Consider the following 12,889-nt stretch of genomic DNA (forward strand, 5'->3'; position numbering starts at 1 on the left):
GAAGGGAAAATATTCTTTTGGCTGACTAACACCCTCTCTTTCTATCTCTCTCCTCCTCATGTGAAATGAGCTCTTTGCCCTCCCATGCACAAAATCATTTCATTGCTTTTCATTGGTGTGCTCCCTGTGATGCTTAGAGAACCCTCTCTTAATTCTAATTTTTGAGGTCAAAATAAGTTTGGGACTCCAACTTTTTTAAGAGTGATAAAATCTCAAGATGTATAAGGTGGGGAAGGTCTTTTGCTTGCCTGAAGTCTTTGCTTTATATCCAAGTAAGAAGATGGCTAGTAGGTATGCAAATGGTTGTTTTAGATCTCAAAAGAATATGGATTGCCATTAGCCAGGTCTCAATCCCTTTCCTATTAGTGACCATTTTGTTTAATTAAACACTCCTACTTAAGGTGTCAATTTAGGCACTATTTGACAACTTCCATTTCTGCCGTTTCTGTGTTTTCTTGTTCCCAGAAACGAAGAAACAGCCTAAAAAAAATTTGATAAAGTTGTTCTGTTTTACCCGTTTCTAGAAATATAAATCAAAATTTATGTCTATTTACAATTCTAGAAACATCTTTGACGAAATAAGTCTAACTTATTTCGTCATTTCTAGAAACAAATTTGAGAGAAAAAAAGGTTGTTGTGCCTGATAAATCTCTCAACTATTTAAACCTAAAAAGCGGCAACCGAACCCTCTCTCCCTTTTGGGCATCCGATGAGACTATTAGGTTTTTTAGTAGCATTATGTCAGCAAAAGACGTTTCGAGAAACATGTTTATTAAATACTATAAAATCCATTTTTATTTTTGAAAACATGAAAGGCCATTTCTGCTGTTTGTTCTGCTGCTTCTAGACACAACAAACAGCATAAACGTTATCAAACGGTGCCTTAGAACCGAAACAAAATCAGTAATATAAAATCGAACCAAAGCAAAATAATATATATATGAAAACTTTTTTAGTTTACTTCTATTATGATTGCAAAGCTAAAACCATCGTTTGAATCGAATCGGATAAATTCTATTAATTTTTAACGTTCTAATCAATGTGGATATTAAATATATTTTACTTTTAATGTTTGGAAAAATTTTGGTTGATTATGATCCAAACAAACTTTTTTTTTAAAGGAGAATATGTAGATTTTTTTTCCCTAAAAACCTAAAATAGGGTTCAAATAGACTAGAAACCTGATCAAAACCGAATAGTGAACCGAATAAGGAATCAAATAAAAACAGAATTGAAACCTAAAAATGCTAGTTCAGTTCTTGTTAAAAAAACAAAAAACAAAAAACAAAAATAGCTTCTTTTCGGTTTTGTTTCGATTTTCAGATTTTGTATATTGAATTGAATCAATTGACACTCCTACTGTGAGAGCTGTTATTTGGCGTTTGAAAAAAAAAAAAAAAAAAGCATATTACCAAACTCAAACTCAATTTCCTTTTTTGCCTCAAACTAGTGATTTGGTTGCTTCAAAGCCTTTATCTTTGATGGTAAAGCTTCAAAAAGAAGACCAAATTCAATTTATTTGGTATATAGGTTTTCTTCGGGTGGCAGACCCATCAATTTGTAGAGACTCATGTCACATGATTTGGAACTCCCAAAATGGTAAGAATAGCCAATAGAAACCAGCTATTCGTTTTTTTTTTTTGATAGAAAATAAAATTTCATTATCTAAAATTGGCAAGAGAGAACCTCCTACCAAGAAAGGACATATTTACTAGGAAAAATGGGGGCTTAATCCACCAAGTTTCTGAAAGCCAAAAATTTAAAGCCCCGCTAGCAAGGAATTGAGATTCCCTATTCATAGACTTAAGGATGAAATTCGCTCATTGTACAAAGATAAATCAAACTAATGGAGGCTGAAATTTTCACCTTCTATGATGATAAATGGATAATGTATTGTAGCAATAGTAGATGTATTATAATTTCATTGTTTCTATATGCAAGTAATTAAACTTCTAAACAGGGCATTTATAGTCACACAATAGCTAAATTTTGGTAGTAGTACTAAATATGGTTTTAGATTCACATTCCGACTGAAATTTTGAGGTATCGAAATGAAAATAAATCCAATAATTTGGAGGAAATGTGGACTCAAGAGTATCGATGCTCTATTTTTTAAAATAAGTAAAATCCATTTAAAACAAGTCAATAGGGTTGGTAGCCTAGTGGAAATGAAGCCTTTGCTCTATCATCGTTTGAATCTATTGATTGTGGGTTTAAATCGATACACTCCACTATCACTTATTCGTCTTATAAAAGCATTGCTTGTTGTATAGGGATTTTGGCCTGAAGGCTATGATCGTTTCACTATTATTGAGCACCTTTTTTCTCCTTACTAGAAAAAAAAAATTGTAAAACAGAAAAAATAGAGCTTCAGCCTAGACAGAGAGATTTTGGTTCTACTTAGCACACTTTGATCTGGCTTTTAAGTAACTGATCTGGCTTTTCTCTTTATTGGTATTAGCAGACTTTGATTTAGATTTTAAGTTAGCGGTCTGGCTTTCATGTTGGCGTAACAGGAAGACTGCAAAACTAGAGACAAAAAGAAACACTTTTCCTTCAAGAGAAGGAAGTACCATGTGCAAAATTGTTTCATTCTTTCTTCTTGTAATTCACAATAAATAAATAAATAAAATCAGATAATTCGGATTATAATCTATTTAATCTGAATAGATATTTAATTTAATAATAAAAAATTAAGTAACTAATGATCTTAGGGTTCTTGAAGGTTTGACATGTTACACAAGTCAGGTATTTAAATGGATAGTCAAAAATCATGATTCGATTTGCATCCATATCTGTTTCGTGTTATTCGTATCCGATCAGGGAATATTCCGATCTGTATTTGTTCCATTTACTTCTTTATGCCCACTCAAGAAATCTGCCCACCCTAGAAAATCTTTACTCAATTTGAGTGGCTTTAGTACCATCAAGAAAAAGAACATGTTCATGCATAATTTAATTGGCATGATGTGTTCTTTTTTCTTACTTTTTCTCGAAAAGTGAAACTTTTATATTTTAACATAATAAGTAAACATCTAAAAAAAAATTTGTCTAGTTGTATATAGTTTATACAAACAAGATCCACAAATTCCTACACGACAGCACATTTTTTTTTTAAAGTAATATATTATTTCATTTTCAAATAAGGGGAAAACCCCCCCTCTTAATTAATACGTTCTACAATTAAATACTAAAATTTTTTTGTTAGAAAATACTAATATGTTTCTATCCCTTACTATATATATATATATATATATATATAAATAAGATCCAATCTTCAAGTGAAATGTTTTCCCTTCTCCTTTGATAAAGAGAACCATTAATATGTATTTTCATAAACTTGTTATTATGCTAAATATATCAGATTTTTTATTTCATAAATATGTCATTATCTTAGTTGGAACATCTTATTAATGCTTAAACATTTTTTCTTTTGTCACTAGTGGATATCTCGATAGGACTCAACTGAGATGAAGTGTTGACATTGCCTTCAAAGTTTACCAATATATATATATATATATATATAGCCTTCAAAGAAAAAAGGGAAATGCAACCATGATGTCCTAAGCATATGTTAATTAAAAAATACAATAAATTATAATGAGATCACACATGACAATATATTTTTGTATTATTCTTATTGATAATCCTCAAGGTGTTAAATAATTTGTGATGTTACTTATTACCCCTTTAGTATAACATAACCTTTTACCAAATATATATATATATATATATATAACACAAAACTTTTTCCAATTAAAGTAAATATTATTATTTACATGTTTACTCGAAAATTTTGAAATAAATGATAAAAATATGGGAAAATGTTAGGTATGCCACTGTTTTACCATAAACTAGTACCCATTGTGTCTATCTCTCTCTTCTCGTTTTTTAAATGACCCCCATATCATTCGTGTATGATACCCCATCATGTATCCCCATTGGTGTTGTCCGCTAGCTTATTGTGTACCGACAACATACCTACCACTCTTCTTAAAAGTATATAGCAAGACATACGATCAAGTTGGCCAAGGAATTTGATACATTACCAATCTAAGGATTACCTATTGGAATGGGCAACTTATCCCTCCACTTATACATTTTAGTCTTGAAATCTTACGTAGCGAGACTAATAATAGGGGAGATGATTCCTATTCGAAAGCATAACCTCCACTAATGCTCCCATTTAGAGAGTGTTAGAGTTTTTTTTTTTTTTTTCCGGTAAATAAAAGACATTAATTACAAAAAAAAAATCTTACAAGGCACGGGAAAGCAACACCCGCAGAGTCAGCCAAAGGAAGGGGACAAAGAAAGGGTGACGGATAAGACCAGAACAAAGATGCTCCAGAGAGAGAGAGAGAGCAAGTGCTATAGCAATGCAAAACAGTCATTAATAATAAGTTGAATGCGCCAAGGGGCTTTTGTAGTGACCTGATTGAGAATATTTTACAATAAGAATATTGTCACGTTCCACTATGACATAGGAAATGCAGAGAGTGTTGGCATAATCCACATCCTCAGCCAGGGAACACTTTCCCATAAAATACTATGTAAGATGAAATTAAATCCAACTAAATAAGCTATTCTATCATGACCATTAATTATAATTTTAAAATCCATTTGTCATCATGTATCACATTATTTGCTATGTCACAAGTCAGGAGGGGAGCCAAATTTTATTACCAGGTAGATCCCATCCTTCCCTACTTACTAAATTTGACTCCAATTCAATTCACCTAGGTATAAAGATTGCACAAAGAAAAAAATATTGATAGAAAAATTAAGAGGCAAATAAAACTTCAAGAAAAATTCTAAACAGATGAAAATATAGAAGAAAAATGTGTAAAGAAAAGGTAAACCATATGATATAATTTGACGTTTATAATTAATAATACACATGGTACCTTTGAATTTCCCAATTAACATGCCAAATGACGTGATTAGGGTGCTAAAGTTGCACTCCACATCAATAACCCTAATCTTGCATTAATGCATTCCTAGAAATCATATAAAACACAACATTAATTTTAAAAATTTCCTATGCAATAACAAATACTTTTGTTCATTTTCTTTAAGCATAGTTCAGATTGAAATATTGGGGATCAAGTGCCTGAGATCCACGAAATTTTAAGGTTAAGAAGATGAATTGACAAATATATATTAAATTAATTGCAATTCCAGATGTTCAAGATCAATGTGAAAGATTAAGGTTATGTTTGATATGATTTTTAAGATATATTATTGACCTAAAACGCATACCAAACACAGCCTAAGACCTACATCCTCCTTTTGCCTCATTAACAGAAAAGATTTTTTATGATGGGCATTGGCCATAAGAAGGTGGGCAAATCCTAATCAACCACTAAACCGGTTAGATTGAGACCCATGAGGCCATTTACATCAGATATATTGGGAATGAATAGAATTCAGTCCAATATTAACAGTTCCAACCATGAAGCATCATTCTATTGGGCCTGTGCATTATGGACTGTCCTAGCCCACTATGCTCACCATGATTGGTTGAACCATCGAACCATCGAACCATCAGTTGCTGGGAAGACCGGTTTATGAACCGATTTAGAAGCAATTCCACGAAGGATCTCAGAAGTTGAAGATCGACAGTGGACGCCGACAGGGAGAGTGAAAGAGAAAAAGGAGAAACTCCTTTTTTTTTTTTTTGGGTAGAAACAAGAGAGAAACTCCTCTTCAGTCATTCCAAAGGTTACAAGTAACTGGAGAGAACTTCAACCCCAAAAAAAAAAGTAACTGGAGAGAATCCGTGATCACGTTTCCAGTTAAATTAAAGATTAATTAATTAATTAATAATGTAAGTGCCTATGACCTGTCATGAGACTCATGACAGATTTCATAAAAGGCGTAGGCGCATTAAAGTAAATTGACTTATTCCTTTATTTTAACATCACCTCTCCCTCCCCTATTTATGTCGTCCGAGCTTTTTGGCTTCCGGGACTCTTCTTCTCTGAATTTTTGTTTCGTTTGAAATCCTTTTCTATTCAAACGTCTCGCTCTCTCTCTCTCTCTCTCTCTCTCTCTCTTCATCTTTTCCGGCGAAGATACGAGTTTCGCTTTGAATTCTTGCCGGAGAACCGGAGGAGTCTTTCGTTATCGCCGTCGTTGCTCGTTGTTCAGTTCTCCTCAGCGATATACAGTCATGAATCAGGAGTAGTAAGTTCCAGTAATTCTATTTCAGTTTTTGTTTTCAAAACCGCTAATGCTTGATAAAAATGGGATCTTTGTAGACCTTGCTCAGCGTGTGAGGGATTTGGTTTTATTTCGCGAGATCTGTGATTCTTGTTCTGCGGAAGAAGTTAGATTCGTTCTTTCTGTCTTTTATTGGGGATCTGTCTTTGTTACGCTTTCTTTTTGGTTTTTTGTGTGCATATGATTTAATTTCTGCTTATGTTGGGAATCTGATAGGCGATCTGGCGGGAAGACTAAGATCTTGGTGCTTTGGTTGTAAATCCAATGATTCGTTTTTGTTGCTTCTGCTTGGAATTGTTACTATGGTTACTTGTTTGAATTACATGTTTGGCAGTCCATTTCATAGTCAATTTTTTTATGTATATGTTTTTGCTTCCTTTTGTGTTTCCTATCATGGCCGAGGTTGAATTCCATGATATTGAATGAGCGTAGCCTCTCTTGCGAGGTGACCTAGGCCCTCAAAAACTCCCTAATATCATCCATTTCGGATGAGTCAGGGATCCTCTTCTTCTGATTTTCTCCATGTTCTTGTTGCTATAGTTGTTCAAAATGCTTTGCATCCATTCTCTTATTCGTAGTTGTTTGACCTAGGAATGGTTGCTTACTGTATACGATTTCAATTTCTTCTGGTTACTTTTCAATTTCAATTTCAATTTCAATTTCTGAAATATGACATATACTTGAGCTTGAGCAGAACCAAGGTTATTAGTTAGTGGATATTGTAACATTCCTAGATTAGGTTTTTGTTTATTTGTTTGAAATTTTGTCACTGCTTGGTTTTTCTCCTATTCACATTCACTTTCTAGATTAGGGATTCAACTTGGGAAAATTTTGGAATTTAGGAGCTGTATGGCCAAAGCACAATTAGTTTGTATGTATCACAAAGGTGTAGACAGAATTGCGTGCATGACACTAAGTGAGCATGTAATGACAGAGCACATGTGTGCCATCATTTTCTAGATGCTTTTCATAAGAATGCCTCTTTGCTTTTGTACGTTGTCATTGTTATGACTTATGCATGAGCCAAACAAGATATTGTGTTGCTCTGTGTAGGCACTTAGGCAGAGTGAGGTTTCCTTTGGGCACAGGGATGTGAGAACCAATCTGAGTAGTTAACCGTTTTTATAAAATCTGCCTTCAACCCCTTTTTCACTTGAATTTCACTCCTGTTCTCTAGTCGATGACTTGATTCTTGCGTGCATCTCCTTCTATGTTCATACTGGTCAAACAACATCATGGCAATTGGTCTGGCTTTACTGAAATGACGGATAGGGGGCTGTTAACTATAGACAAGTGTGCTCTAGAGATTTCTTTAATGATTATTTCCACATTGACAAACATTCTGGCCTTTTTCATCAAAATATAAACTTTCCAACTGCTTGAATTCTATATCTTTGTTACTTTCTGCTTCTCATTTTGAGATCCAATCCATTTAACATTGTGAAATATGTTATGAGAATAACAGAAAGAGATTAAAAAGCTGGCCTTTTCTTTTGGTTTCAACCTCAAAATTACGATGGATTATTTTATATGTAGGAATGGAAGATACCCAATAAGTGAATTATTTTTCTTTTTCTTTTTAATTTTCCGAGGTGAATATATTTCTTGACTTTTTTTTTTTTTTTGGTGACGTTAAGGGTGTAATAACTGTGTTGGGAAAATTTATATGGTTGAAGTGAATGAACTGTTTCATCTTTTGTAACTCAATTTTTCCATGAGGAATCTTATATGATCCGTGTTTTTTCTTTTTTTTTTTGCAGTGATTATCTGTTCAAGCTTTTGCTGATTGGAGATTCTGGTGTTGGCAAGTCATGTCTGCTTTTGAGATTTGCTGTGAGTTCAAAGAATTGTTTTGCAATTTACCTTCCCTAATTGTTATTGTGTGCATTAACTTGGAAATTGTGTGGACATATTTTCTAATATGACGAGCTTGGTGCTTATGTCCATCATCACAATCTAATTGAAGGATTAAGAAATATCATCCTGGAAATGTTTCTTCACCCCAAAAAAAATATATATATATATATGTAGTTAATGTTGGTAATTGATTTGGCTTTAATTAACATTATCCCTTGGGGTGTGATTGGTAAAGAGTTTTTATTTTATTCTTATTTCCCCTCTTAAGGTATTACTTATTAAACAATGGTGAAATCAATCTTCTTCTGGCCTGTTGGCCCTAAATTTGTTCACTAAACTGCTGAAGACCCTTGTGGTAGACTGATGGATGAACCATGTGTAAGCCGCCCCAAATGGAAAATGCAGTTTAGCTTGGACTCCAATCTGAATGTTAGTTTTTCTTCAGAAATGTCCCAACTATTTAAAATCTAACAGAGTAATTATATATGGGTACTTATTATTTTTTCCACTTTCATCATACAGTAAGTGCCATGGTTCTTAGCATTAATTTATAATTCTTGATGCATTTCTGCTAACAATGTTCTGGTTTCGATGAAGATGTAAGGTAGTATTGATTTTTTCAAATCAAAACTGAGGGTTGCAGAAGTTTTCCTTAATGTAGTCATTTGTCTTATTGTATGCTTTTCCTTTGGGCTATGTTTGGTTGCAAGGGAAATTAAAGGTAGGGGAAGTGAAAATTTTCATATCTAAAATTGTAACTTTTGTAATCATTATCGCATGTTGTTGTATAACCTATTTCAATTTCTCACCATATTTGGTAAAATACATTGTACACGTAATTTTTATTTCACTTTTTAAACCAAAGGGATTTTGATGCAAAGTAAAGTGAAATTTAATAACAAAATATGGAATGATGTTTTTTTTTAGTGGAACAAATATGGAATAATTCGGAGTTAGCAATATAGTCATATGTGAATAATGATTACAAAAATTTCATTTTAAAGTTTGAAAATTTCACTTCCCTTTCCTTTAGTTCCCCTTGCAACCAAGCGAATTGTGGAATGTGTGGAGACATGCCAACAGATTGCGTTCTCCCTACGTAGGTATTACATTAGTGACCCATGATCAAGTGAAAATAATTACTTCGAAGCAGTTAAAAAAAAAAAATTAGAGTTATTGCATTGGACATAAGAAGATTGTTCCCAATACACCGCAGCTCAATGGTGTTGCAGAAAAGATACTTAATTTGAAAATATATTGCTTATGGAGTTTGAATGTGGCATATGGTTTCATTTGTCTTTTTATTGACACTATGCATTTGTGCTATTTGATTTATTAGTTGATGGTTTTATACTTTTTTTCATTCCCAGGTGCAGATGCAGGCATTACCATTGCACTAATCATGTTTTCATCCCTTAAATGCAGGATGATTCATATCTGGAGAGTTACATCAGCACCATTGGAGTTGATTTTGTAAGTAATTGTCACTTAACCATTACCTTGTTTTTCTTTTACCTGAACCGACAGTTCTAATGGTAATTTTCACCTTTATTGCAGAAAATACGTACTGTTGAGCAGGATGGGAAGACCATTAAACTTCAGATTGTGAGTGCATTTTACCCCTTACCTTGCACTATCATTATTTTCGCATACATCCTATAATGGCAACCTGTTGGTTTTCTGGGTTATGCAGTGGGATACGGCTGGTCAAGAGCGTTTTAGGACAATCACCAGCAGCTACTACCGTGGTGCACATGGGATTATTGTAAGTAATTTCTTTGATCTTTTTCTGTATATGCTGCATTACGTTGAGGATATATACATCTCATCAGCAAAGTTCACTTATGTTTTACATCTTTGCTAGGTTGTGTATGATGTGACAGACCAGGAGAGTTTCAACAATGTCAAGCAATGGTTGAATGAAATTGACCGCTATGCAAGTGAGAATGTCAATAAGCTTCTGGTTGGAAATAAGTGTGATCTCACTGCCAACAAGGTGGTGTCTTATGAGACAGCGAAGGTAAAAACCAATTGTTCAACCACTGTTGCCGAGTGGCAAGCTTCTCTTGTAGAAATTGCGTTATTGACTCTCTTCACCTTTTCCTTTTCTCAAGGCATTTGCTGATGAAATTGGGATCCCGTTCATGGAAACGAGTGCAAAGAGTGCTACTAATGTGGAACAGGCTTTCATGGCCATGGCTGCTGAGATCAAGAACAGGTTATACCCCCTTGCATCTACCCACGGGTCTTTGTGATTGTTTCAAGAGTTTTGGTATCTCAAGGACTTTTGAACAGCTCAATCATTGTCTATCACCACTGGGATTAGATTCTTGATCTGAGAATTCTGCTAGGTTTTTTCCCCCTTTCTAATGATCTCATCTTTTATTGACTTGCAGGATGGCAAGCCAACCTGCCATGAACAATGCCAGGCCTCCAACGGTGCAGTTCCAAGGGCAACCTGTTTCGCAGAAGGGTGGCTGCTGCTCTTCTTAAACGAGTATTGGTTTGGCACCTGTAGTGTCTGTTGGTTTGCCCATGGCATGTAAAAACTAGCTTTCTTTCCCCATAACTTCTACTTGAATTAAAGACTCATCCTCCCAACCTCTTTATGATTATGTATCATCACTTGTTTGAGATATGTTGCTGAAATTCAATTCTTTTCAGATATATGATTCAAAAGGCCCTGTACAAATCAGGATGTTGGTCAATAGTAGTATTTGTTTGATTCCATCTCCATCTCCATCTCCATCTCCAATTCCAATCTCATGTCCCATTACTCTTTATATTTGCCAGGTAAACTTGTTGCTTTGAACAATAATTCTACTCCATTCATCTAATTATACGGTGCCATCAGTGATGTTGGGACCATAGCGTGTGGCTATATATATCGGATATCGGATAAAAATCGTCTGTTTTTCCCCATCCCTGTTTTGCTGTGTTTTGCTAGCTGCAGAACACGACACGTGTCCTTTAAATCTGCGGTTGAGATTGTTTTGATTGGTCTGTTGTTACTAAATCCGGTTTAGATCAATGGATGACTCGAACCGTATGGAGTGGAACCGGTTCTGACAAACAACTCATGACCAAGTTTGAATTCAAAATCCCTAAAAACAGAGATTTCTCAATTAAGAGGAAGGGATAAAAATCGTCTGTTTTTCCCCATCCCTGTTTTGCTGTGTCCCACAAATCATTGTTAACTTTGTTGGTTAGAAAGGGTAAAACAGGCTTTCAATCGTTGATTACCTTTAACAAAAGTGAGTAGTAAAGATCTGTCTTTTTGGTAAAATTGTAAAGATCTGTGAAGGCCTCTAAAGTCAAAAGGCGCCAGAGCTTGTTCTTGGCCTCACGTTACAGCGTGCACTTCTGATGGACACTAGACGTCAGATTTGAGTGCCCCGCCGCTGTGTTGATGATAGGGACCTGTAATTAAAGCTACTACACACCTTTTATCAAATTTTTTTTTTTTAAATCAAATCAGATTTATTCCAACTAAGTGGTTTTGACAGGGGAATTCATTTTCTTTAATCTATTTTATTTTACTTGTGGATCATGAGCATATGGTAATTTATTGATTAAGAATGTGATATTAATGTCTGAATTTTATATTAATAAAAAAATAATTCTCAAATCTATATCTGAACTTGAAAATTATTTTTCTTGCTGTTTTTTGACCGAATTTTCAAATTAACCAAAAGAAGTATTGTTCAAATAATTCTTGAATCTGAATTTGCACAAATTCTCTATTCGAATAATTTTTTATTTTTAATATTTTTTTTAGTGCGAAGAATTTTATTGAACAACTTGTTACCCTTTTAAGTTATTCAACTAATTCTCAAGTTCTCATCATCTTTACTGGAATACCATAAGGACGGACTTAATATATTATCTATCTTTAAATTTTTCAAAGGTTCCTTTTCTTCAAGGTTCAAACATGTTTGTATGTATATAAAGCTTATAGTCCCTTGATGGTTATTGCAACCTTTTAAATCACTATTAATTGTATTGTTTTTTTAGTAAGTTTTAGAAAAATTTCCTTTACATGTCCCTTTAATATCTTCATCAATTATTACTTTCAATGTATCTAATATGGTTTCTATCACCCAAAAAAAAAATGTAATATGGTTGAAATTTCTAGTATTTCTTTTCTTTTATTTTAGTTAATTTCTAAATACCTTTTCCCACTTTTTTGCTGAAATTTTTATAGAGATCCTCCCATTTGTATGTCCCTGCTTTTCCTATTATCTTTAAGCTTCATTTTTCGTAGCATTTGTACCGTTCTAATTCTCCTCCTCCATCTTATTCTTTTGCCAAGTTTTAAAATTATATATTTTTTTAGGTAGGCCCCAAGAGAGTTGAACCTTGCCAACTGAGTTAACCCCCCCTTTTGGAGTCGTTTTAAAACTAGATCTATCATCCTTAACTGTTTGAACTTCATTCCACCACCAAATTTTCAAAGATGAATATTGTTTTCATTTAGTTTTACCTAGAACTTCTTTAACTATGCTTCTAATATAAATAGTCATCTCGTTCCACATCATATTAGTATCTCCATCAAAATCACAACTTTCTAATTCGACAATCTTATCCTAGGATAAATAATCTCATATTTCCTATGATTTAGTATTTTAAATACATATCTATGACCAATAATTTGTGGTGCATGGTTAACCTCTCCCTTAGTAATCTGGTATAACCTTACAATCTTTACCTAATAACCTACCAATCCTTCCAACTAGTCTATTTAGCCATCATTCTCTCCCATTTGAATGTTATAAAATGTTCTTGCTATCTTCACAACATATGTTTACTT

At 33.7% G+C, this 12,889-nt stretch overlaps 1 protein-coding gene across 1 annotated transcript; it reads left to right on the forward strand.

Moving 5' to 3' along the window:
* The first annotated feature begins 5,944 nt into the window (after nt 1–5,944).
* Nucleotides 5,945–10,813, forward strand: LOC122080735 (GTP-binding protein YPTM2-like). Its single transcript, XM_042647551.1, has 8 exons — nt 5,945–6,186; nt 7,983–8,055; nt 9,505–9,552; nt 9,637–9,684; nt 9,773–9,844; nt 9,944–10,099; nt 10,194–10,297; nt 10,476–10,813. Exons 1-8 carry the CDS (start codon nt 6,173–6,175, stop codon nt 10,570–10,572), a joined length of 612 nt encoding a protein of 203 aa, XP_042503485.1. The 5' UTR covers nt 5,945–6,172; the 3' UTR covers nt 10,573–10,813.
* The last annotated feature ends 2,076 nt before the right edge of the window (nt 10,814–12,889 follow it).

Source organism: Macadamia integrifolia, chromosome 6 (genome assembly GCF_013358625.1).
Source record: "Macadamia integrifolia cultivar HAES 741 chromosome 6, SCU_Mint_v3, whole genome shotgun sequence".
Taxonomy (NCBI): Eukaryota; Viridiplantae; Streptophyta; class Magnoliopsida; order Proteales; family Proteaceae; genus Macadamia; species Macadamia integrifolia.

Bases quoted from the DNA above. Each gene is read 5' to 3' on its own strand.
- LOC122080735 (XM_042647551.1), top strand. The intron at 8,056-9,504 runs GTGAGTTCAAAG...CCTTAAATGCAG, and splicing joins GTCTGCTTTTGAGATTTGCT to GATGATTCATATCTGGAGAG. The intron at 9,553-9,636 runs GTAAGTAATTGT...CCTTTATTGCAG, and splicing joins GCACCATTGGAGTTGATTTT to AAAATACGTACTGTTGAGCA.